The sequence below is a fragment of the Pinus tabuliformis genome, chromosome J (assembly GCF_031772625.1).
Source record: "Pinus tabuliformis cultivar Carrire ecotype Pingquan chromosome J, CPIR1, whole genome shotgun sequence".
NCBI lineage: Eukaryota > Viridiplantae > Streptophyta > Pinopsida > Pinales > Pinaceae > Pinus > Pinus tabuliformis.
Window position 1 is genome coordinate 1,262,016,917 of NC_142295.1, and position 27,056 is coordinate 1,262,043,972.

The window sequence follows — 27,056 nt, forward strand, 5'->3', positions numbered from 1 at the left end:
CCTACTACATTCCTTCTTGCAGAGACCCAATATTTTGCTGGTATAATTTTCTTGTTTAAAATATTCACATCAGCTCCTGAGTCAAGGAGTGTTGTGAGTTCAAACATTTCTCCCTTGATGCAGATGTTAACTTTGACATGATGTTGCTGATAGGAGATGGCCAGAAGCCTCATTTCTTTAAATCCATAGACAGGGTCTTTCTTACTCTCAATAATTTCAAGATTTGGATTTTCATATTGTGAGGTATCCCATGGATGAGGATCTTCTTCTTCTTTTTCTTCTATCTGCTTTCCCTTCTTTATTTCTGCAATCTAAATTTTCAGAGCAGAGATTTCAGTTTTGATACTGTGAATCTCTCTACTCACTTCCCCCAAGGTAAGGCAGCGTACCTTATCTGGCTTGATGTCTCTGAAAAGTTCGAGTGTTTCTTTCAAAAGAAGCATCAACAAATAATGGCTTCTTACCTGAACTTCTGGAAGAACCAGTTCTAAGTTGATCCATGAATGCTTTGGTCAATCGATTCTTCATAGCAACATCTTCCATTGCTCGGATTTGAGCTAAGATTTTTATCTCATCTTCTTTTGTGGCAGCCATTAAGATATTTTCTTTCTGAGGTCTGAAGTTTATTTCTTCAGAACTGGAATCACTGTATGATTCTGAATCAGAATCATAATGCATCTGACAAGCACATTCTTCAGATCTTGGACAAGAACAAGATGTAGCTTCTGAGTCTGAGCATTCTTGCATGTGTGCTTGTAATTCTTCATGAGATGAAGAACTAAAAGAATCATAGGATGATTCTTCAAGTTGTTGCTGTTGAAGTTGATCTCTTATGACCACATTCGGGCAACGTTCTATTCTGTGAGAATGGGAACCACATTTCATGCATTGTATGGATCCCTGTCCTTCTTGCTTGACATTTTTCCCCCTTTGAACAGAGGCTTGAGATTTCTTGCCTCGGTTCTGCTTAGACTCTTCTCCTTCTGGACATCTTGAAGATGTGTGTCCAGTTTTTCCACACAACCAGCAAGTAAGACTGTTCCATTTCTCCTGCTTAGATGTATGGAGATGGATGTCAGAAGGTCTATAATAATGTGTCCTTGGGACATACCTGTAATATCCTTTTTTGGCTCTGGAGGGACGACCTTTATACAGCTAAGGACTTTTCTTGCGGTTTTTATAGCTTTTAAATTTCTGCTTATACTCCTTTTTGGCTCTTTTCTTTGCTTTCCTCCGTTTGACTAAAGGGTCATCAACTGTAAGTCCATATTTGCTGCAGATGGACTTTTTATCTGGGAGCTTTGAGAGCTTTTCCAAAGATTTGTTTACTTTGGAGCTTGTGCATAAACTCACCAGAGTTTTTGTAATGTGAGCATAGATCTCACCCCAAGTATAAGATTCAAATGGTAACTGAAAAACTTCTTGCAGCCTAATATAATCAACAAACCTGGATGGAAGAGCAGCAAGATAAACCTGTTTCCATAACAGATTTTTTGAATCTTTTACCTCATAGATTCTCTGCATCCAGTCTCTGTGAAAATCTTCATACTGTGACATCTTGTGGCATTTCAGATTCATAAGAATGACTTCATTCTTATCTGCTATTTCAGTTTCACTGCCACACCAATGTTCAAGAATCATAGATGTCAAAGCACCTATCATGTTGCTTATGGTTGTGCCATCTGAATTATGAATCACATCTCCAGTTTCATCTTTAAGCACTTCTGCTTCCATTTTTGCTAGAAATTTTGGAGATGATTCTGTCTCCCACCACCTGAGAAATGTTCCTATGAAACATTGAATAATAGTCTTGCAGGCTTCAATTTCACTTTTCCCTCTTAAACACATGAGTTTATATTCTGTGAACATCATGTCAATTAATTGTCTAATCTGGCCAACGCTCAGATTATCAATATTCCATTCTCTATGTGATTCGGGGAAGAAAGTGTGAGCTTCTGGAAGCTTGCCTTTACCTTCTAGATCAAGTGCAGGATATTTGTTGAACCTACTCTCAAGTGGTTCATATATAGGAAAGATCTGAGAGTCAGATTCTTTCTTTTCTTCTTCTACTTCTTTAAAAAGGGAAGCAATAGTAACTTTCTCTGTAGCCTTTGGTTTTTCTTCAGAAGATGTGGCTACTTCTTTTGGAAATAATGCCGGGAACCTATTGATGGGCTTAACAAGATCTTGAATCTTTATATTTCTTTTGTACAAAAAAGAAGTAGGAACTGGTTTGTCTGTTTTTGCCAGACTTATCTTTTCAACTTTCTCAGTCAAACCAGATATAAGATTTTTAGTAGTATCAAGATGATCTACTATTTTGTCTTCTACTTCCTCTATATTTGTCAAAGATTCTTTGGCATAAGAACGAACAATAGATGAAGTATATTGTACATCGTTGAGGCTTTTGTTTACCTCATTTATTGAAACTTGAACAATGTCAAACTGTTCTTTTATTTTTGCTGCTTTTGTTGTATTAATTTCTAGGCCCTTGATTGCTGTGTTGGTCCAGTTAATCTATTCACTGGCTTTTTGAATCCTCCCATCTATGCCTAAGGCATTGTCATCCTTTTGCACCAAAGGGATTGCCTTTGTTGCATTCTGATTTTCTCCAATGATAATTCCTCTGTATGGAGGAAAAGTAGATGGGGTCTCTACTCTGCTGCCATCCAAAGCAGTCCAAGCATGTTTGGTAGATGAAGAAGAAGATGAACCAGTTAGCACAACTTTAGGAGAAACATTTTTCTTCCATTCATAAAAGGAAATCCAAGAATTTGTAATTTCCATATAATGTTTCCAATCTTCAGCTAATCTCTTCTTCTCTTCAATAGAACAATTTAAACCAAACTGTTCTGCTTCTGGATTAGTAAACAAGTCCCAATTCAACATGGCTTTCATCCATTTGGAACTTATTTATGATTTTAGGCAGCTAGACATGAGAGTAAAGAATTTATGCATTTCCATGACTGCAGGCTTTTTACAGTCATCTAGAACAGGACCAAATCTATAGGCAGGGATTAAACCTTTGGCTTGCTCAAGATAGCCTAAACCATATTTGGGCTCGGCTGGTCTCATTATGCTAAACATCTCTGTCAATCTGGGATCCTTGCCTTCGAGAGTAATAATCTCATGCATCATCAGAACATGGTCAGACTCTGGCTCATGTGGAAAAGGTATGTCTGAACATTTTGGGTTCGGGCATGGATTTACTGAAGTGGAAGGAGGAGCTTCTCCCGTTCTGGGATGGTGATTTACATGTATGATAGATTTAGCAAGCATACATAAATTTACAACAACTTTACATTCTGGACATGTAACTTCTAAAGGATTGAAGTTAACTATTTGGGCAAACTCAAAAAGAGAAATATGTTTACAAGAAGTGGAGCTGGAACAAGCGGTATCAACAATGGAAGGATCTCTATAATACTTTGAACTTTTGCAGGCTTTTTCAATACCTCTATAATCAATGGTAGATCTTCTGGGAAAAGACAAAACTGCAGAAGACTAGTTTTCTTTGATATCAATAGAGGTTATTCTTTTCAAAGCAGGAGGCTTGGGATTTGCAACTACCCAGTGTTCGGGAAAGGTAAGGTCTTCCCATCTAATGGTTTGATGTTCTATTTTTTGATTCTTTGAATCTGTGAGAACAACAACACTTGCTTTAGAATCACGGCTGGGCGTATGATGTATAGCTGGCCATAAGGTATTAGTATGCCGAAAACATCCTCTAGATTGTATGGCTATGTTATGTCTTTTTTGATGCATATCAAACCCTGAGGTTTGGATCTGCAACTGCAAGATCTGATCAATGGTCTCATCAAAGACATAAACTGAGAAATTAGGGTAGTAGTCAAAATAGACTGGGCCATGTGACAGAGGGGCAACTATACCTCCAATCAGAGAATCGGTATACTTATTATGGGTAAGATCACGGACTGTGGCCAACACAAAAGTATTTAACCCTTGATGAGTCAAAGGGTTGATCCCAATTCTGATGCATCCCAAATGCAGATATTTGGTTTTCAATCTCTTAGCCTCAGCCTGTAAAGCTTTTGGATCCAATAAAGGGATAGACTGGATATTGTCAGAATTCTCCTAGATCTGACTTATAGACTCTTTAATACTGATCCTAGTAGCGGCTTTTAAATGAAATATAGATAAGTCATCATAAACTTAAGAGGCAAAGATACTAGGTAATTTCCAGCGAGCAGAGGGCTACAGCTCTTCATATTCAAATTCTGCTTGATTTAGGACTCTACTAGAACTTGATGCAAACATGTCCCTAAGAGGGTTCTCTTCTGCAAATGACTCTCTGTTTTCTAATTTACGGAAGGAAATAGACTTCCTGAATGAATCCATTTGTAATATGAGTGATGTTTTAGAATACCAACCTCTTGAACCAGACGTTACTGGCTCTGATACCAATTTTAGAGCAGGGGCTTCTGTCACAAGCTTGCTTTGACTCTTGGCCTTGCTATGTCTCTTCGTCTGTCTTCACAAATCAACTCCTGGTGAACCTGTGGTGAACTTAGTGCGAACCTACTCAGATATTTCATGCTCTACGACCTCAACTCACGACTACCTCGCCTTACAACGGTATGGCATCCCTTCGATCCTTTGGCAAACCCTAATGAACTTCCAGTGAACTTCGAATGAAGATAGTGAGACAACCTCTACCACAGGTTAAGTGTCTACATTAAAGCTCGCTCGTACTGCAAACATTTAATGCATGGGAGGATTCTTCATCGGGTTTGTGACTAAAAGCAATTGCGCTCTTCAAATCTGTAAATTTAAACATTATATTATCATTTGATAGAATTATAATCAATGTAATTAGTGTTATTAACTATATATAGTTGAGCATAACGATTACTTGCCATAGCCTGGGGAGCGTGTTGGTAGTACTTAACGCCTAAGATATTGCAGATATGGGTTGGAACGGCTCAGAGAGCGACGATCAGGCAGAGTCGTTTCCCGTAAAGGTGTTCTCATTCGCGGGGCCAAGGGTAGGTGCAGCGTTCAACCATGAACCACTCTTGTTTCCTTGACCCAACCTTATATATTATTTCACCTACAAAAGTTTAAATATTTTTAGAGCTTAAATTAGTTTAATAGATTACTTTGATTCAAGGTAAACAAAACAAATTTACCTCTGTAACAAATTGGTTAGGGCCATTAAGAATAGAGAAAGCCATGCTGGAAGGCATATCAAAAGAATGTTTCACAACTTAGCTAAGTCCGACTGTTTAGTTTCAATCTAATTTTCATTATCAAATTAAATATGGGCGGGATGCATTCTAAACTCTTGATCAGCTATTCAGACGAAAGTATATAAAATTAAAACAAAAAAGTCAACTTAAACCTAAATAAGAGTAAGACGAATTGAAACAATAAAATTTTAAATAAATAAATTTAAATTTATGAAAAAATAATAAAATTTATTTGGTAATGTTAAACTATAAAAGAACTGTAAATTTTTTTGGGTCAAACACAATTAATAACCAACAAAAAAATTAAATAAATTATACACAACTTATACAACAAATATAATAATTTCTCAAGGTTCTTGGCAAGCAAGATCTGTAAGCACCGCCTCCAAGGCTAAGGCCGTCAAGGGTTTTAAGGGTAGCGAGGAAGCCACCGTCGTTGCCACTCACTGTAAAAACCAAGATGTTCATCAATATTCGGTTGTTAATGGGGAAGAAGAGGAAGATCTCATACAAATCTTCATCAAATCGATAGGAGGTAGACATCACTGCATGCAGCTCAGCAAGAGGACGAGCATCCAAGAATTTAAGAAGGAAATTCAGATACAGCTTGGAACCCCAATAAAATATCAAAATCTGATATATACAGGACATAGTCTGCAGGACAACCATTCACTTCAGGACTATGGCATCAACAAAGATTCAACTATCTTTCTAAATCTGAGATTACGAGGCCGATACAATGGAGCCAGCTCTAAAAATATAGGTTCCTTTCGTATCGCAGTCAAAGGAAAGGAAAAAATGCAAAACAAACCAGCACCAACATTAGAGCTACCATACCCCTACATCATGGAACAAAAACCAGAATCTCCAACTCTTACAGTATCTCTGCCGGAGGTAACTAATCTATACACGGATCTAGCCCAAAATGTTGTTATCTTTAGATTTAATGGTTTCTGGCCTAAATCTGATGCACTGCATCAATGGATCTTCACTACATGGTCATCCAACTGTGAAATCTATCTATGCCCAAAAGGGTTTTTCATAGTTAGATTCAACACAGAACAAGAACGAGATAACATCATCAATCAGGGGCCTTGGTTTTAGGGCAATGCTAGCCTCTTCATCACCCCTTCGTTCTCTGACTTCGAAGCCAATACCATGGTAGTCTCAACAATGCCAGTTTGGGTAAGGCTACATAACCTCCCTCTACATTTTTGGCATCACAAATTTTTAATAGCCATTGGGAACTCCTTAGGGAAGTTCCTCAAATCGGATGAAGACAGAGCTATTCGGGGAATTTTCACATTTGCCAGAATGTGTGTAGAAGTGGACCTGAGTCAGGGGCTGCGTGATCACATCACATTGAATTTTAACAATTCTTTGTGGACACAACCGCTTGACTATGAGAACACGGTATTTAGATGTCGCAGATGCATGCAAACAGGGCACCTCCAATATGCCCATCCACTGGCTAGGAAGGAGCCTAAAGGGAATAAGAAACAACAAAAAAAACCCAAAGACTGGCAGCACACCAAACTGCTGGAAGAAGAAGAATTGAAGACAGATCCTACAGGCATGCAAATGGGACAGGAAAATACACAGGAAGAGAATACCCGGGAGACCAACTTGGGGACATACAATATGAAACAGCAACAAGAAGCTCAACTGGAAGTAAGTGGCATCAAACGAGCTCATGGATCCGAAGGATCAGCGTCTGACAAAGAACATCCAATGAACACAATGGAAAACCAGCTTGCCATTATTGCACCCACTCCCAACACTGGAGGTTAGCGAAGAGTGGAGAAGAAGAAGGGAAGAAAAGTATAGGCCATGCTGGATCTTTTTTCTTTCTTGTCTATTATATTCTTTTGTTTCTTATTTTCAGGAACAGCTCATCTGCATATACTTTAAGCATCTACAAAATGTAATTTTTTCATATGAATAAAATTAAGACTTTTTCTATTGGAAAAAAAACAAATATAATAATATTTTATAATATAATAATTATTATTATATTATTTTTATATTTATTAATATTAAATTTAAATCCAATAATTATATATATAATAAATAGGGTCAAACACAATTAATAATCAATAAATAAATTAAATAAATTATACACGACTTATACAACAAATATAATAATATTTTATAATATAATAATTACTATTATATTATTTTTATATTTATTAATATTAAATTTAAGTCCAATAATTATATATATAATAAATATTTCAACCACATTGAAACATTTAGCCAATTTGATCCTGAGCCGAAGCCGAAGCCGAAGCTGAAGACAACTGTGGCGAGCACATGCGCAGGGATATGGAGGAGAAACAACAACAAAATGGAGGTCGACAGATGGCAACTGCATGATACAGGAAGGCCACGTTCCCTATTCTGAGACTACCACCTATAGACCATCTGCTTTCCTCTCACCCTACATGAATATGCGACACCTAATAATATAGCCAACCCTGTGTCACCTTGCTACTGGATGCATCATATGCTGCCATGCACATCCCATGCCAATGAATAGGTAACTGGATTAGAATTTACGTTTCTTTTCGGAAGGTCCCTGTCCCGGAGGGACGTTACAGTCTTCATCTCGGGCTTATTACTCACTGAGACCTCACTACCCAAAATCCCCTTGTTTTCTGGACCTAACTCTCACCTACTGTCTGTTAAAACTTTTGGGTTGCCTTCATATACTGGTCTCTGGAGAAGTGAATTGGAAAGTTACTATTTTCGCTTAGGAACGTAACGTTTTCGCTCGGGGTAACTGTGTTAGAATTTTAGTTTTCCTATCAGAAGGTCCCAACCCTGAAAGGTTGTCGCAATTTCCATCTCAGCCTCATTACTCAACGAGACCTCACTACCTAGTTCTCATATTCTGCCTGACAAATCTTTGGGTCGTCTTCACATTCTGGATTTCGGAGAAGGGAATTGGAACGTGGTTGTTTTTGCTCGGGAGACTCGTGCTCAAATTGGCGGAGGCTCGGCTCAGGTGACCACGAAGTCTTCCAATGAGGTAAGGAGACTAACCTGAACCATATTCATCCCTTTGTTTACGATAAGTTTTATGAACACAAGGAAATACAGCTTCATATTTTCAAATATCTCCTGTCTTCTATATTATGAACTCTTGAATGGTTTTTACATACATCACTAGATAATGTTTAAGGGCGTTGTATTCCACATATGAATTTGATTTTTTAGAGGTTGAGGTCCCGACATAGAAGTAGCAAATGTCCACCATTGACCTTAACAGTTTTCTGGAGGGTTTTCTCTCTTTCATACTCAGGGTTTCCAGTAAATGCACCTACACCCCATCCAACATCTGCATTATCTCTAGACCATGTGTAGACTTTAGTTTCAGAATTGGTCAATGGTGGTGCACTTGTAAGGGATGCATATGCTGCTGCATAAATCTTCCATAATTTCTCTCAAAGGCTGTAGTTTTCTCGGAATATAGTTTTGAAAGTCTCAGCCTTCCGAGTGTCGTGTGTTCGCTCTCTTCTGTCTCCTGGTTATTCCAGGCCGGAAAACTTTCCCGACACACGTTTCTAATTTTCCGAGACCAGATTCTGCATTGGATCGGGATTCAAATCTTATGGGTTTTAGTGATGATTGTACCTTAGGAGATTATGTCAGACCTATTTGGTCAGTAGCAACCGCCGTTTTTTGAATTTCCTCATTTCTGACTTATCCTTTCCCATGTAAACGTCACTGATCTTTATTGCCTGAAGACTGCTGGCTTCATTGGAACTCGTTTTCCTCTTGGAAAGAGAGTTTTCTTATTCTCGAGGCTTCTTTTGTCAATCTTCACGTTAGGTGAGACTTTCCCTCCCTCTCCGGGCCATAACTTCTCTGGGTATTATGTTCAGCGGGTGTCAGTTTCTATTTATTACCCGATCCGGAAAGAATCAGTGTTGGATTTCTCGATACACCAACTAAAATGGGGGGTGGGACTTTTGAGGCATGGACTTTTCCTCGGATGCATCGGCCATGGAGGCTATGATACGTGCCACTATACAGGCCGAGGCCTGCCAAGGTGCCGCCATCCTATCAAGTGATTGGCAGTCCACGCTGGCAGATGTGGTAGTCCGACCCTCTCTGCCAACCGATGACCTGGGCGGTGATGACCTGCCACAAGCGCGGAAAGTGCGGGAAGGTAGCCAAAATGATTATCTACGGAGGGAAAACATAGATGGTGAACCTTCGAATCGCTATAAAAAAAACTTGAAACCTGTCAAAACCATTCCTCCGCCCGCGGCAATTAAACTAGACAGTATCTATCTGACTGACCGCATTGCGAGTCTTCAGGAGAATGCCCTGGTTGGTCGATGGCACTTTCCAGAGATGGATGACGCCAAGATGCGAAAGTGGCTTGGACTTCAATGGAAACCACTGCTCGGTTATATTCCTATAATAGCAAAACTCATGAAAGACTGGTATTGTTTTCATTTTTTGAGTGCTAGAGATCTGGATATCATTCAAAATCTCCCATGGGTATACGGAAAGAGTTTTCTTGCGCTTTACAAGTGGTACATTGGTTACAATCCATTGAAGAACACTCCTTCAAATAACTTGATATGGGTCAAGCTCCCTGGCCTTCCCCTGGAATTGTGGTCAAAGGAAACTTTAACCGAGATAGGAAATGCTATAGGAAGATGTGTCTATGTTGATCCAAAATGTCTCGGGGAAAAAGACAAGCGTGTGGCATGGATCCTCATAGAAAAATCTTACAGGGGTGGGTTTCCTGATCACATCGAGTTATCTTGGAGAGACCTAAAAATAAATCAGAGATTGGACTTCTGGGGAGTCCCATTCAGATGCTCGGCATGCCATAGGACAGGCCACTTAATCAAAAATTGCCCTCGGCGACCTGTTAATTTTAATGGTCGAATGCATCAAGGAAAATTCCAGACAACAACAAACAGGCATAAGATGAAGTCTCATTTCTCAGGCATGTCAAAGATATCACCTTCAATCAGTTTATCTCCCACAGAATCTGGCGGCCTGGCAAGGGCAACTATTCTTGGAGATAAATCCAACCAGACTCCACCTTCCCTATATAAGTTAAATTCACAGGAAATATCTTCTCCATCATTAAATCCCCCGAGTCAGTGTATTTTGCCAGAAAGCTCAAGAAGGTCAGTTTCCCCACTCGATAAGAAGGCTTATAATCAGTTTTACATGCCCCCCCCGGAACCACCTGCTGATAAAGAAATTCCTCTTCCTAACCCACTCGCCCATCCATACAATGATTTTACTGCGGGCTCCCACGTTACATTTATTCCATCATCCTCTCCATCACCAAAAAAAAAATGACTCCATCTGAGAAAGGAAAAGAGCCTTATGTATCAGCTACTCCTCTAAATTCCCCTGCCTCTTCACCCACTAACTCGGTAGGTAGCGACCTGGACTACCTCCTGAGCAAGAAATCGCTTGAACTTCGACCCCTAACTATTCATAAACCTGGGAAGCCTTCCCCTCCTCATATAAGCCCAAACTCTGCAAAAAACATCACTGTGAGGAGAAAAAATAACAGGGGTAGCAGACACTTCAGGGGAAGGATGGATTCTGCAAGCAAAGGAGTACGTAATCTTTCTCTTATAGATGTTCCTATCATTGATCTGTCTGAGAATGGGCCTCTTAGAGCAAGTCTGCCCGAGAAGAACCCTCAATGACTTTCATCCTGTCTATGAATATAAGAGGTCTCGGGGCAGACCAAAAAATTTTGGCCCTGAAGAATCTATTTTATTTGGCCCAGCCTAAAATCATCTTAATCCAGGAAACCATGCATAGTACTCCTGTCTCTATTTCCTACTTCAGGAAAATGTTCCCTACCTGGCATATAGCTGCTTCTGAGGCCAATGGACTATCTGGGGGTCTGGCGGTATTATGGGACCCCGATTGGATTAGGGCTAAAGCATATAAATGTTTTGCTGGCATACTCATCTCTGCTTCTATTCAGGGAAAGAACTATCCTATTAACATTTTGAACATTTACGCCCCTTACAAGAACAGGTTCCCATTCTGGGAAAAATTATTTACATCAGAAATTTTTGACATTGAGTCTTTGATGATCGCGGGGGATCTAAATGTTACTCTAAACTCTGAAGAAATATGGGGGAACAGCAGGAAAAAAGACCCACTTGCTGATCGCATCAGATATGAGCTGTTACACAGAAATCTTGTTGACATAAACCCACCCAGAATGCAACCTACATGGGACAATGGAAGGATAGAAGGGGCATATATTGCTAAAAGACTTGATCGATTTATTCTACATGTTAGCATCATTGACAGACTGGGTATGCCGACCTCAACCATTGGAAATTTCTTTATATCGGACCATAGACCGATATTTCTTAGTTGGAGAGAAAAGGGTTTTAGAAAAGGGTACCTGTTCAAGTTTAACAGGTCATGGTTAGAAGATCCAGAATTCAATGAACTTATAATAAGTTCTTGGAATGATTTATCTTCTAGAGATAACATGCCCCCTTATATGACTTTTAGGGATAAGCTTTCTTCCATTAGAAAGATTGTTAAAGAATGGCAATACAAGAAAAGACAACTTAACAGGATGGCTCTTCGGGAAATACAAATGGAACTGGACAACATTTCTGGAGTTTTGGCTGCTCACTTACTTCCATTTAATATGAGATGCCGTATAAAGGAGCTTGAAAGGAAAAAGCAAAAGATTCTGGATCAGGAAGAAGCATCATGGAGACTGAAAAGCAGGGCTATTTGGCTTAAAGAAGGCGACAGGAACACAAAATTTTTTCACAGGTTTGCAAATTCCAGACGTGAGAAAAACACTATATGGAAGATAAATGACGGTCAGGGAGGCTTTCTATACTCACAACAAGACATCTCAAATGAAGCTGTGAAATTTTTTGAAAATCAATACAAGCGATCGGGAGATAGCAGGATACAGGACATTTTATGGGGCATTGACCTATACCCACAAATGTTTGATGATGCACAAAATGAATGCCTTTTCCAACCAATAACAGAGGAAGAACTGTTAGAAGTCATGAAATCCTTCAAGAAGGATAAGTTTCTAGGCCCGGATGGCTGGATGATTGTTATGAAACCAGCTCAAGAAAAGATAGAAAAGATAGATCAACGCCTTAGAATTCAGCCTCTTCGAGGGGGCAACCTCCTTTACATTACATAAATGAGCAATTCTTGGATGATACAAATGACAAAACCTCCTTTCTATATATAGGAGTCTAAGGAGTCACAATATAATCCAGCCGACCTAACAATAATAATATAAAGCCACAAAAATAACAATAGAGGGATTCTATGGGGCACATAAATAACAACATGTGGGTAATAGGGGCACAAAAATATAAATAAGGGGTATAACTACAATAGTAATGGGGTAATCACTAGTATTATAGGGACCCAACATGCCCCTCTCCTTCAAAAAAGTGTTGTCCTCAACGCTTGAGTAGTTCTGGATACTTCTGCATAAAATTCTCATCCTCCCATGTGGAATCTTCAGCAGATAAGTTCTTCCACTTGATAAGATACTCTGAAATTGATCGATTTCGTAGCTGTCAAGTTCTTGTTTCTGTGACTGCTTCCGGTTCCAATATAATTTTTCCTTCCTCGTCAAGTTCTGGAAATATTGTTTGAACTGGGAGCTTGTCGCCTATAACCTTCTTTAAACATGAAACATGGAAAACTGGGTGCAATCGAGAAGCTGCAGGAAGCTCCAATTTGTATGCCATAGTACCAATCTTTTGCAACACCTTGTACGGACCATAATACTTTGGTGATAATTTATTATCCTTCTTAGCTTGCTTTAGGGACATTTGCTTATATGGTTGTAGCCGTAGGAATACCCAATCACCTACATCAAAACTTCTTTCACTGCGATGTTGATCTGCCTGTTGTTTCATTCTATTTTGTGCCAACACGAGGTTATCCTTTAAGAGTTGGAGGACTTGTTGTTGATGTTCGATGTGATGTTCCACTGCCTGAACCTTAGAATTTTCTCTTAAATATGATGTGATGGATGGTGGTTGATACCCATAAAGTGCCATAAATGGGGTCATTTTTGTTGCTGTATGGAAGGAAGTGTTATACCACCATTCAGCCAGAGGCAACCATTTGACCCATTGTGTCTGTTTATCAGATACAAAGCAACGAAGATATCCTTCCAAACATTTGTTTACTATCTCAGTTTGCCCATCAGATTGAGGATGATAAGATGAGCTATGAGCTAACTGAGTACCAAGACAAGAAAATAATTCTGTCCAAAAATTTCCAGTGAAAATGGGATCTCTGTCACTTACAATAATCTTTGGGTTTCCATGTAGCTTTTGAATTGTTTCCATAAATGCAGTAGAAACTGTACTGGCTTTAAATGGATGTGATAATGCACAAAAGTGTGCATACTTGGTAAGTCTGTCAACTACCACCATGATGACACTCTTTCCCTCAGACTTGGTAAACCTGTGATAAAATCCATTGAAACCTCCTCCCAACGTTGGCTTGGAATGGATAAAGGTTGTAATAGACCTGGTGTCTTAATTGTTTCAACTTTATTTTGTTGGCAAACCAAACATTCCGCCACAAACTTTTGAATATCTGATTTAAGGCCATCCCAAAAAAATTCCTTCTTAACCCTGTGGTAAGTTTTTAAAAATCCTGAGTGCCCTCCTAAGGGAGAAGTGTGCAATTCCATAAGAATCTTTTGTTTTAGCTAGGAATTCTTACAGAGGTATAAGCGATCTTTGTACCATAATGAATCATTTTGCCAGCTAAATGTATCAGACGTACTGGAATCTTGTTGTAGCTTTCGAATAAGTGCCCACACTTCTTCATCATTCTTCCATTCCTCCCTTGCTTCATTTATCCAATCTGGTTGGATAATAGAAATGGCGCACAACAATGCTTCCACATCCTCATCCTTTCTTGAGAGTGCATCTGCCACCACATTTTGCTTCCCTTTTTTGTAGATGATTTCAAAGTCATAACCCAACATCTTTGTGACCCACTTTTGTTGCTCTTCAGAGGATAATCTTTGTTCTAAAAAATATTTAAGGCTATCATGATCCGTTTTTACCTTGAAGTGTCTTCCCATTAGGTAGGGTCGCCATTTCTTAAGTGCATGGAGTATTGCCAACATTTCCTTCTCATAAATAGCTTTGCTTAAAAACTTTCCCTTGATTGGACGACTTTCAAAAGCAATGGGTCTTTCATCTTGCATTAGAACAGCACCAATTCCATTTCCTGAAGCATCACATTCCACAATAAAGGTTTTTGTGAAGTCCGGTGTAGCTAAGACCGGTGCTTGGCACATTGCCTCTTTAAGATGTTCAAAGGCCTTTGTTGCTTCCGGAGTCCATGAAAATGCATCTTTCTTCAATAATGTTGTTAGAGGTGCTGCTATTCTCCCATAATTCTTAACAAACTTGCGATAATACCCTGTCAACCCAAGAAATCCTCGCAGATGCTTTATGGATGTGGGAATTTTCCATTCCTTAATGGCTTTAATTTTGCTAGGGTCTACCTTAACTCCTTCATGAGATACAATATGACCCAAATATTCCACCTCCTGGACTCCAAAGAAACATTTGGATCTTTTTGCATATAATTGTTTCTCCTCCAATAGTTGTAGCACCCTGTCAACATGTTCAACATGATCCTTCCAAGACTTGCTGTAGATTAGTATATCATCAAAAAATACTAACACAAATTTTCTAAGGAATGGTTTGAAAATTGAATTCATCAAACCTTGAAATGTTGAAGGTGCATTGGTAAGGCCAAAAGGCATGACCAAAAATTCATAATGACCCTCATGAGTTCTAAATGCCGTTTTCGGAATGTCTTCAATCTTCATTCTGATTTGATGATATCCCGAACGAAGATCCAACTTGGTGAAGTAAATTGATCCATGCAATTCATCCAGTAATTCATCAATGACAGGAATGGGGAACTTATCTTTAATAGTGAGCTTGTTGAGCTCCCTATAATCCGGACACATGCACCATGATCCATCCTTCTTGTGCACCAATACTACTGGAGCAGAGAAAGAACTTTGACTTGGTTGAATTATACCAGCCTCTAGCATTTCTGCAACCATACGTTCAATTTCACTTTTTTGGACATAGGAATATCTGTACGGCCTGATGTTTGGAGGAACACTTCCTGGAATCAATGAATAGCATGATCATGATCACGCATAGGTGGGAGACCTTTGGGAGTCTCAAATACCTTGGAATGATTGTCCAGGACTTTTTGGAGATCTGGAGAAATAGATGATTCCGATGTGGAAACATCTAGCGAACATAATTGTGCAATTACACCTCTTTGCTCCTTTTTTAGAAGCTTTGTCATACCATTAGAGCTGATTATCTTTCCTGGTTTCCCTGCAATACCCCTTAATTCAACTTCCTTTCCTTCTGTAGAAAATTTGATGAAAAGTTCTTGAAAATTAAAAGCTATTGTACCCAAGGATTGTAGCCATTGGACTCCTAGTACAACATCAGCACCTCCCATTGGAATGGAAAGCATTGGGCTAGTCAATACATATTCTCCCATGGATAGCTTGATATTATGGCACCTTCCAGAGCAATTTATTGTTCCTCCATTTGCAATCATCACTTGACACTCTGGTGCTGGATATAGGAAGCAATTCAATTCTTTTGCTACCCTACAATGAATAAAATTGTGGGTGCTTCCTGAATCAATCAACACTATTACCTTTTTCTTCTTGATTTGTCCTTCTATCTTGATGGTTTGAGGAGTGGTAATTCCCGCCAATGCATTACAAGATATGGTCGGATTTATTTTTTCTTCATCTAGGCTTTGTTCCTGGAGTATATCTTCTTCTTTTGACCTTTCTTGCTCCTTTTCTTCTTCCTCTTCACAATCTATGTAGAATAATTTCTTCTCAACACACTTATGACCTTTAGTGTATTTGCTATCACAACTGTAACAAAGCCCTTTTGCTCTTTTTTCTTCCAATTGTTGTGGTGTCAACCTTATAGGTTGTGGAAGACTAGGGGCAACAACACTTCTGTCTTTATAGTTGTGAGTGGTATGCTTCCTGGTTTCCATAATTTTGCTTTCCATTTTTCTTGCTAACCTGAATGCCTTCTCTAATGAATCAGGTTCCCAAAGGCGAACATCATGTTGGATATTATCCTTTAAAGACCCTATGAACACATCAATCCTGAGCTCCTCTGGAATATCTTTTACCCTTATGTTCAAATTTTGGAACTCCTCAATGTGCTCCATTATTGAACCCTTTTGTTTGAGACTTATCAATTGGCTAAAAAAAGTGTTGCTTTTTGTATCTTCATAATGTGCTATCAATTCTTCCGTAAAAATTGCCCAAGTGATAAATTGTTTATGAGAGAAAAGCCATTGATACCATACAAACTGATTTGGTTCCAAATATACAGTTGCCATACGTACCTTTTGTGTGTTTTGCACATTATTGAGATCGAAGAACTGCTCCATTTGTAATATCCATGTGGCGGGATCCTTGCCATCAAACTTCCTCATATCGATTTTTGGAAAATGGTGGGTCTTCGATCCAACATTAGAGTCTATGGAATCATGATTAACATTACTTTTGTTCACATCATGAGTTTCCTTTACAACCTTTTCACCATTAGTAAGTATTTCTTGTAGAAAATTTGTCAAATCTGTCTTCAAATCTACCACGTCTGTCTTCAAATCTATCTTCAAATTTTCCATGTCTCTCTTCAAATCTATCTTCAAATTGTCCATCTTAGCTTCCACGCCATTTATCTTAGATTGCACGCCATTTATCTTAGCTTCTGTTAGCTTTTGTGAGCGTGACATTTGTTGCACTTGTTCTTGTAATTTTGATATATCATGTAGCATTTCTTCCTCTTCTTCATGAGTCATGCTAGAGCTTTCAGGTTCCTTACTAGGTGTTTGCATTTTCTTTACTCGGGGCATCAGTTACCGATAATAATGCTTTACTATGCCCTTTGAATTCCGTTAAACCAAGCTTACACAAAAATTGAAAAAAAACTACACACCTTTTTTCACTTTATAGAAGCCTGATATTGAATCTGATGTATCTCTGTAATTTCAGATCATCCAATTCTGAAATTGCGACTTGTAGTAGCCCTCTGTGTCCTCTTTCCAATGCCACAAGTCTGTCCCAAATTTGATTCTCCAAGGAAGAGTTATGTGAAATCTCCCACAGTGACTTGCTTTTAGACTAGTTCAGTAGAGCGAACTTGTACGACGTGCCACGAGTCACTGTTTCAACCTTTGGATCTGAAACTCACATTCAAGAAACTACAGTCCGTCCTCTTTCTATACCTTCTTACGAAATTTCAATCCAATCCACAAAGAGAAAGTTATGACGATTTTCCCCAGGTCACCTGTTTTGAATGTAATTCAGGAGTCTGCAAAAAGACCAACTTCCTCAGATCATATCTCCACAAATATCGCGCGAAAAGCTCTGAAATTCGGACCCAAGGTTCAACGCGATTTCTTCTCAAATGGGTTTTTTTTTGCGACTTCTGAAACGTCTTAGAAAAAAAAGTTATAGCGAAAATGCCACGATGACCTGTTTGGAGCAGCGAAACCCTAGAATCTAAAGCTCTTATACCAAATGTTATGAAACCAGCTCAAGAAAAGATAGAAAAGATAGATCAACGCCTTAGAATTCAGCCTCTTTGAGGGGGCAACCTCCTTTACATTACATAAATGAGCAATTCTTGGATGATACAAATGACAAAACCTCCTTTCTATATATAGGAGTCTAAGGAGTCACAATATAATCCAGCCGACCTAACAATAATAATATAAAGCCACAAAAATAACAATAGAGGGATTCTATGGGGCACAGAAATAACAACATGTGGGTAATAGGGGCACAACAATATAAATAAGGGGTATAACTACAATAGTAATGGGGTAATCACTAGTATTATAGGGACCCAACAATGATTGAATTCTTCATCCACTTCTTTGACCTTATTAAACATGATTTGCTAAGGATGGTTGAAGGCTCTAGAATATCAGGTAGCATACATCAGCTCACTTCCTCCACTCTAATAGCACTCATTCCAAAGAAATTGGAAGCAGAATCCTTTCAGGATTTCAGGCCTATATCCCTCTGTAATATTTCCTTCAAAATCATTTCAAAAATCATCGCTGAAAGAATTAAAGTTACTTTATCTAGATTTTTAACTAAGGATCAGCATGGTTTTTTAAAAGGAAGGAATATATTGGATGTTGTTGCGAACACACAGGAAAGCTTGTTCACCATGCATACTAGAAAAAGTGAAGCAGTCATATTGAAAATTGATCTTCGAAAGGCATATGATTGCCTAGACTGGGGTTTCATCAGATGCTTACTTGCAAAAATTGGTTTGAAATCTAATATGATAAACTGGATCATGGCATGTGTCGAGCAAGTTAATTATGCCATCATTATAAATGGGCTTCCTTCCTCTTATTTCTTAGCTGCCAGAGGACTGCGTCAAGGCTGTTCCCTATCCCCCTTATTATTTATCTTGGCAATGAATTCATTAAGTCTCCATATTAACAAGGCAGTTAGCGAAAATAGGTGTCGTCCATTGAAGATTTGCAGAAACAATTATATATCACATAATTTATTTGTAGACGACATACTTATATTTGGAATGTTATGCAGACTCACTTGGATATGTTTACATGACATCCTGAAAAGGTTTCAAAAAGCTACAGGATTACAAATAAATGAATCCAAATCAACTTTCTACCATAATGATGTTAATTTGGAACTTATAGAATGTATATCCTCTCTGTTCGGGATAGAGGCGCGGTCCATCAAGGATGGAATGAAATACTTAGGATTCCAGTTAAAAGCTAAGGGATATTCTAAATTGGACTGGCAATGGATACTAGACAGGTATTATAAAAAGATTTCAGCGTGGGAATACAAATGCCTTTCATTGGCAGGCAGAGTTATTTTAGCTCAATCAGTTCTAACACAACTTGTTGTATACTGGGCTCACTTATTTTTTCTTCCTGCAAGTATCATTCAGATGATGAACAAGTTAACTGCAAACTTTATATGGGGTGGCCAGTCAGAACAAAGAAAATATCACCTATCTAAACTATCAGATATCTCTTTGCTGAAGAATTTTGGAGGATGGGGCGTTCTGGATCTGCGGACCTTTGGAAAGGCATTATTATGCAAGTCTCTTTGGAGAGGGATTTATGGAGAGGGTCCCTGGAGCAATACAATAAAAAAGAAATATATGGCCAACAAGGATATTTCATACTGGTACAGGTTGGGAAGGATTGGATCCGCTTACGGATCGGCAATATGGATGAGTTTCCGCAAGGTAGAAGCTTATTTCTTAAAAAATTTGGTATGGAGTTTCCAGTCTGGTAATAGGATACTCATTGGGATTGATCCATTCTTGAGCGGGGGGGAGGATATCATTTTGCCTGAGATGCTTCTAAATTTCTTTCATAGGAAGGGTTATTTCTCTTGGGACAAACTTATTGCAGCATGGCAGGGCCCTTTCCCTCTTTGGAAAGATGCTGACAATATGGGGATGTCTGATGTATTGGCTCGACAGTGGAAGAAGATCAGAGACTGTTTGAGAAACTGTGGCATTTACCATTCTTTGGAAGATGACGTCCTCATCTGGAAAGACACAAAAGGAATTGTCCCATTACGTGTAAAGGACATTTACTCAAACCTGATAAGTTTAAAGGCTGCTCTTACTAGCCCAATTTTTCCAATAATATTTTGGAAATCTGGATGTCCTTCCAAAACAATATATTTCTCATGGCTGGTCTTCCACAACAAAAACCTGTCATGGGATAATTTGCAAAAGAGGAGTTGGCACGGGCCTGGGTACTGTTTAATGTGCAATTCTGCTGAGGAAAGCAACTATCACATGTTCTTTCAATGTCATAAAACTCAGCAACTATGGCGCGCCCTGGCTGATTTATATGGTTTCCCTCATATTGCTCATGCCTCTACAAAAGAAGCCTTCATTTGGTGGAGTGGTCAGAAAGAGTCTTGGCGGCCTTTAGTTATTATTACCCTCTGGTGCACATGGAGATGGAGGAATCATATAATTTTCAAGGACAGAAAAGAGCCTTTCATGGGTGTCCTCGATAGTATTGTATCCCTCTATAACACTTTACCTGCAAAATCTTCCAAGAGAAAAAAGTCCAATAAAAAAGAACAAACACATGATCATATAATGCTTCCAAGAGCGTATTTTGACGGAGCAGCTCAAAATAGCTCTTGTGGTTGTGGGGTTCACATCATTATGGAGGAAAATTTACAATATCTTATTTCCTGGAATGGGGGGAAGGGTACCAATTGCAAAGCCGAGGCGATGGCTCTTGCGGGTCTTCTCTCCTTTTTCCATTTCCTAAACATACATTCCCTTGCAATTTACGGAGACTCCAAAATCATTGTTGATTATGTATCGGGAAAGAACCATATCAATAAACCACATCTTGCAGGCTGGATGGACAGAATCATGTATCTTTGGAGGAGGATGGAAGGATGCTCCATTCAGCATATCTATAGATCTCAGAACCAGCAAGCTGACATTTTATCCAAGGAAGGTCTTCTATCGAAATCAGGTATCTGGAACATGAAGGTAATATCTGATGCGGAAATTTTCTCCATCCAGGAATTTTCCATCCCTGGTACTTAACTTCAATTTTGCTGAATCCAGGTATGCACTGTTTTTTTGTTTTTTTTTATCTCTCCAGTCTACTGAAATTTTTTTGTTTATGTACTGGTCGAAGTTAAAGCGACAAATTTGAACATTGTTGATTATCACATAGGATCCTATATTCCTTCATGAACTGTGTTCTGTCTTCTATCTGCAAGCTAAAATGGCTGACTATCTTGATGGACAAGTTTCCTTTTGTGGAATACCATGTTTCCCATCTTATCTAGATAATTTTGTACAGATTGCTCCAGCTTCCTTAAGCTCTCATGATGTACTATCTGTTCATTATATATCTTATATAATATAATTAAGCTTTTTTCGCTCTAGCAAAAAAATTAGACATATAAAATACTATATCTATTTTGCGCAACCTGTGTAAGAATCTTGTACCATAAGCATTTGATGGATTAATACATACGACTTGTGCAAACAACCCATATATAACATGTGAGAGAAACCTGTTTCAAACGCATCTTTGAGTTTTCTATACACGTCCTAATCATATATATATATATATATTTATTTATAAACTTGTTCCATACGCATCTTTCTGTTTTATATACGATGTGATTAACGTCGTAATCATATATATTTATTTATTGGCGATGCGTTGATTTGATTCAGACGGAATTATATGTACTGGTATCTCTCTTTTCTCTGGAAGGTTGCCTATTGACCTTGTTAGCATATACTCGGCCACAATGGATATTGGATGGGTATTGTGGTATTCTGTGCTGGGGATCACCTCCGCCATCGTATTCTTGGTGTTAGATTTGTGGAGGAGGACGACTTATGGCAGGCTTCCTCCCGGGCCTCTGGGATGGCCGATTGTGGGAAATCTGTTGCAGTTGGGTAACAAACCCAACGAATCTCTCTTTCACCTCGCTACCAAATACGGGCCTCTCATGTGTGTCTCTCTCGGAATGAAAACCACAGTGGTGGTCTCCTCGCCGGCCATGGCAAAAGAAGTTTTGACGACCCACGACCGTGTCCTTGCAGGCCGAACTGTCCCACAATCAGTCAAATATGCTTCCCACGACAAGGCCTCAGTAGGATGGGCTCAGTGTGGACCTTACTGGCGTATGCTCAGACGAATATCCAATACAGAGCTCTTCAGTGTCAAGAGGCTAGAGAACCTGCAACATTTGAGAAGGGATCAAGTATTGCGAACCATCCACCAAATTCTGCAGGAAGGTATAAAGGGGAATAGTATAAATATTGAAGATACTATGGTCCACTGTGTTGTTAATCTGTTGGGCAACATGGCATTTGGTAAAGAAATGTTCGATTCCCACTCTCCAGCCTTCCAAGAGTTCAAAGACAGTATTTCGAAAATGATGGCGAATGCAGGAGCTCCGAATTTGGCAGACTATTTCCCCTTTCTGCAGTGGTTGGATCCTCAGTGCGTCGGACGTAACACAAAAATCCATATGGAAAGGATGTACAGTATTATAGACAAATTCATAGAGGACCGTGTGGCCAAAAGAAACAAAACGATGAATAGTAGTGGTGGTCCGAAGGATCTCCTGGATGTTCTGTTGGACATGAGAAGCGATGAATTTAGTCTCATCGATATCAGAGGCTACTTAACTGTAACTCATTTTATGTTAAGTAACTCATTTTATTACCGTTTGTCAGTCTACTATTGCAATTAACACTGCCAAACTCAATTTCTCTGTTGCTTATTTGGTTGTTGCAGGACCTATTTGGGGCAGGAAGTGAGACCACCGCGAAGACAATGGAGTGGGCAATGGCAGAGCTCATATGCAATCCGCAGAAAATGAAACGAGCCCAGGCCGAGTTGGACGAAGTAGTTGGCCGTAACCGAAGGGTCGAAGAAAGTGACACCGATCGTCTCCCTTACCTGTGTGCAGTGGTAAAAGAAGTGTTTCGGCTCCACCCGGTAGTTCCTCTGCTCCTCCCACATAGAGCAGCTAGCGCTTGTGAAATTGGGGGATACCTGATACCCAAAGATACCCAAATATTAGTGAATGTATGGGCGATCGGAAGGGACCCTGCCATCTGGAATGAGCCGTTGAAATTTATGCCAGAGAGATTTATGGATACTAAGATGAGTAAGCTGGATTTCAAGGGTCAGCACTTCGAGCTGCTACCGTTCGGAGCAGGTAGGAGAATCTGCGTGGGTCTGCCTTTGGCGAGTCGGATAATTCATCTGGTCTTGGCTTCTCTCCTGCATTCCTTTGACTGGGCACCTCCCGATGGCATGAGTGCAGAGGATGTGGACATGGGAGATAAGGTTGGGGTGGTTCTACAAAAGGCGGTGCGCTTGGAAGCAATTCCTACGCCACGCCTTCCACAGGATGTCTATTGACGTACAGTGTCCAAAGTATGGTTGAATCCATGTCTATTTAGGAATGTTTTAATTTCCGATGTGGTTTACTGGTTAAATAGGAAGGTTTAGTCTTTACCAGTTTAATCGTCTAAGAGAAAGAAATCTCGTGAACTGATCCTCAGGAAAACTAAGCTGCTTAGAATAGACCTCTTTATCATAAATGCATATGAAAATCATTTAAAAGTTTTTAACAGCTTTTAAAATATTAATTTCAGGATTACATTGATCCCGTGGTTGGAATTTCGTTAAAGTGGATGTCTTTATAGTTGAAATTCATAGATGCATACGAAAAACATTTTAAAGTTTTTGACAGCTTTTAAAATATTAATTTCAGGATTACATTGATCCCATGGTTGGAATTTCGTTAAAGTGGATGTCTTTATAGTTGAAATTTGGTTAAAATAGATCTCCGTATCAGATACCCACCAATTTTTGGGTAAAGATTCGCAATAATGTTTAACGATTCGCAATACTTTAGAGTTGAAATTTGGTTTTTCAGGATTACATTGATCCCATGGTTGGAACTTCGTTAAAGTGCATGTCTTTATTGTTGAAATTTGGTTAAAATAGATCTCTGTATCAGATACCCACCCACTTTTGCTTTAAGATTCGCTACAATTTAATGTTGAAATTTAGTTTTTGGTGCGCATGTTATTATTATTCATTTATTTATATAAATTTAAAAGTATTTAATTATTTTTAAATATTTGTTTTGGATTTTAGGTTTATATTGATTCCAGGGTTGAAATTGGGCTAAATTGGATGTCTTTATCTAAAAGGGCGGCCTTTGTCGGTCATCCATTTTTAAATGTCATTTATTGTTATTCATTTGTAAATATTATATATTATAGTTTATTTTAAATATCTTTTTGTTGAAATATGGTTAAAATGGATGTCTTTATCCTATCTCCATATTATTTATTTTTAAATATATTTACTTGAAATATAATTAAAATAGATATCTTTATCTTGTCTCCAACCATCTGTTTTTAAATATTCTCTTCATATACATATTGGTTCCAGGGTTGAAATTTGCTTATAATAAAGCTTATACAAATTTTATGGCCAACATTTTGTTTATATAAAATTAAAAGTTTTGTTATAATTTTTTAAATATTCCTTCTCGATTTACATTAATTTCTTAATTGAAATTTTTATGTCAATAAAAATTTATAGACATTTATTTGTTTTTAATATTTTTTTTTATTTGTATTTATGTGGGTTTGAAATTTGAATGGGATGAATATAGACATTATTTGTTTTCAATAATTTTTTTAAAATTTGTATTTATGTGGGTTTGAAATTTAATTAGGATGAATATAACTATTTATTTTTCGAAGCAATTTTGTAATTTATATATACTATTTTTTTATAGACTAATTTAAATTGTATTTATTATATAATTAGATAATATATTTAAAAAAAAATTATTTGTAAATCATAGAAACAAGATTTTGAAAAATCGTACTTAGATTTTTTTTTCTTTTCTTCCATTTCGATAGGCCGCATTGGTCTTAGTGGAAGTTAATCATCATATTATTACTTTTAATTATGGTTTTATGATAATTTATCTATTATATATAATTAAAAAAAATATTATTTTAATTATTATCATTTTTATTAATAGTTACAACAATATAAAATTGCCAAAATTATGAAATTTAATGAATAATTTAATTTTCAAATCCTTATCATGCAAATGTTATATTTTTCTTCTACTCAAGAATTGAGTTATGATTATTTTTCCTTTTATTTAAAATTTCAAAATTATATATAAAATACAAAAAAAATATATATAATTTTAAAATCACAATCAAATTAAATACCAAATTTGTCAAATTAGTGTATGAGATCCTATTATTTTATAGAAATTAATGTGTAGATTCAAAACTACTTATGACATTTGCTAAATCACATGACTTGAAGTTACTCTATTAATATGCGGAAGTTAATTCACCATGTAGAACCCAAATCATAGGCATGCAAAAGGAAACATCACCCATGTACAAATATTTGTCTAGGGAAAGCAACTGCTCAAAACCCCTTCCCATCTGTATTGCATTAATAAGTAAATAGAGATGAAATACATATGCTTGCTCAAGCTTGAGCACACCGTGCAAGTGTATAGTCTATCCCTTCTACCTAATTGACTGACTTTGGCCAACACTTGGCCAATTTTCAAGCTCTCCAAGCTCTTATTTCCTTATGTTATTCCCTTGGGAAATTGGCCCCTATTGTTTAGGAATAACCCACTATGGAATTCCATGATTGTCTTAGGTCCTTCCTCTGACTACATGCACCACCTGTACACATTGGAATATGCTACAACTGATAGTACACTACCTTGGAATCTCCATCTCAAATTGGTAACTCAAATTCTCTGCATGCAACAATTATTTTGGGTTAATTGATTAGTTAATTGGTTGATCACTAAGTGTGGTTGAAGTTCCACTTCCACCACTTGACATCCACTAGTTCTTTTGACAATTAGAACTAGTTAAAATGACAATAACTCAAATTAAATGAAATAGATTGCTACAAATTAGTAATCAAACGTACTGAATTGAAATTAAGACTCCCCAACTCAAATTAACTAAGTTAATTGAGTGAAAAGTGCCATGGCACCTTAGTTAACTACCTCCAAGGTTTCTGCTAAAACAGAATTTCCAAATTTCTCTAGAATGACCAAGGAAAAGTCAAACTGAGATTTTCTTACTGCATTTTCAACACTCCCTCTCAGCAAGAAAGGGATTATCAACCACCCCTATCATGCACCTGTGGAACTCAAACTTCCCTCTTGACAAGGCCTTTGTCAAAATATCAACATCTTGTTCCTCTATCAAAATGTATTGCAACAACATAATTCGTCTTTATGCACAATCCCGTAGATGGCGATACCAAATATCAATATGCTTGGGTCGATCGTGAAAAAAGAGATTTTCAAAGAGTTTGATACAACTCTAATTATCACGGTAAATCATAGTAGGATCCATCATCTCACTATAAAAACCAACAAATATCCTTCTCATCCAGATCACCTCACATGCTACTTGACTTGCAACCATGTATTTTGCTTCCACCGAGCTGAGTGCCACAAGTATTTGCTTGCTTCTAATCCAAGAAATTGTTGTGGACCCAACACTAAAAATTCCACATGAAGTACTGTTTCGGTCTAATGGACTTCCCATCTAATCTGCATCGATGAAGCCACACAAATTCACTTGCTCTGTCCATCTTTACCAAAGTCCAAACTGGTTAGTGCCTCTGAGGTACCGTAGAACATGCTTATCTTCCCTCCAAAACAATTTGGTTGGCCTAACCATAGATTGGCTCAGTTGGTTGACTAAAAAGCACATATCTGGTCATGTCTTAACAAGATACATGAGTAAACCCACCAACTTTCGGCACATAGTAGCATCCACTTGCTCACATGAAGTGGCATCCTCTTTCCTCCAGTTGGTCACTAAAGGAGTCTCCATGGGTTTTCACCTGTCCATGCGGAACCTCTAAACTATATCATTGGCATACCTTCCATGAGAGACAAATAGTTCCCCATCGCCTTTCCATACTTACAATCTAAGAAAGTAGTGCATGAGGCCCATATCCTTCATATTAAACTCTCTTATAAGGCCCTACTTGCAAGATTTGATCAACTGCTCATCACTAATCAAGATCAAGTCATCAACATATAAAAAAATAATAAAACATTTACCTTCTACCAAAATATGATAGATGTTTGCATCTGATTCACTTTTTGTGAAGCCCAAACCGGTGAGATAA

The 27,056-nt window shown here is 38.1% G+C and overlaps 2 protein-coding genes across 2 annotated transcripts; both read left to right on the forward strand.

Moving 5' to 3' along the window:
- The first annotated feature begins 11,013 nt into the window (after positions 1-11,013).
- Positions 11,014-19,826, forward strand: LOC149231829 (uncharacterized). Its single transcript, XM_089381762.1, has 3 exons — positions 11,014-12,306; positions 19,507-19,561; positions 19,696-19,826. Exons 1-3 carry the CDS (start codon positions 11,014-11,016, stop codon positions 19,824-19,826), a joined length of 1,479 nt encoding a protein of 492 aa, XP_089237888.1.
- Positions 19,827-21,556: 1,730 nt separating this feature from the next.
- Positions 21,557-23,450, forward strand: LOC149231830 (cytochrome P450 76T24-like). The gene is made up of 2 exons (XM_089376378.1): positions 21,557-22,515; positions 22,623-23,450. The coding sequence occupies exons 1-2, from the start codon at positions 21,625-21,627 to the stop codon at positions 23,253-23,255; spliced, it is 1,524 nt and encodes a 507-aa protein (XP_089232504.1). The 5' UTR covers positions 21,557-21,624; the 3' UTR covers positions 23,256-23,450.
- The last annotated feature ends 3,606 nt before the right edge of the window (positions 23,451-27,056 follow it).

Coding starts and splice junctions, on each gene's coding strand:
- LOC149231829 (XM_089381762.1), top strand. CDS start 11,014: ATGCATAGTACTCCTGTCTCTATTTCCTACTTCAGGAAAATGTTCCCT. Junction 12,307..19,506: donor GCCCGGATGGCTGGATGATT/GTTATGAAACCA, acceptor ATACTGGTACAG/GTTGGGAAGGATTGGATCCG. Junction 19,562..19,695: donor TATGGATGAGTTTCCGCAAG/GTAGAAGCTTAT, acceptor TTTCTTTCATAG/GAAGGGTTATTTCTCTTGGG.
- LOC149231830 (XM_089376378.1), top strand. CDS start 21,625: ATGGATATTGGATGGGTATTGTGGTATTCTGTGCTGGGGATCACCTCC. Junction 22,516..22,622: donor ATATCAGAGGCTACTTAACT/GTAACTCATTTT, acceptor TGGTTGTTGCAG/GACCTATTTGGGGCAGGAAG.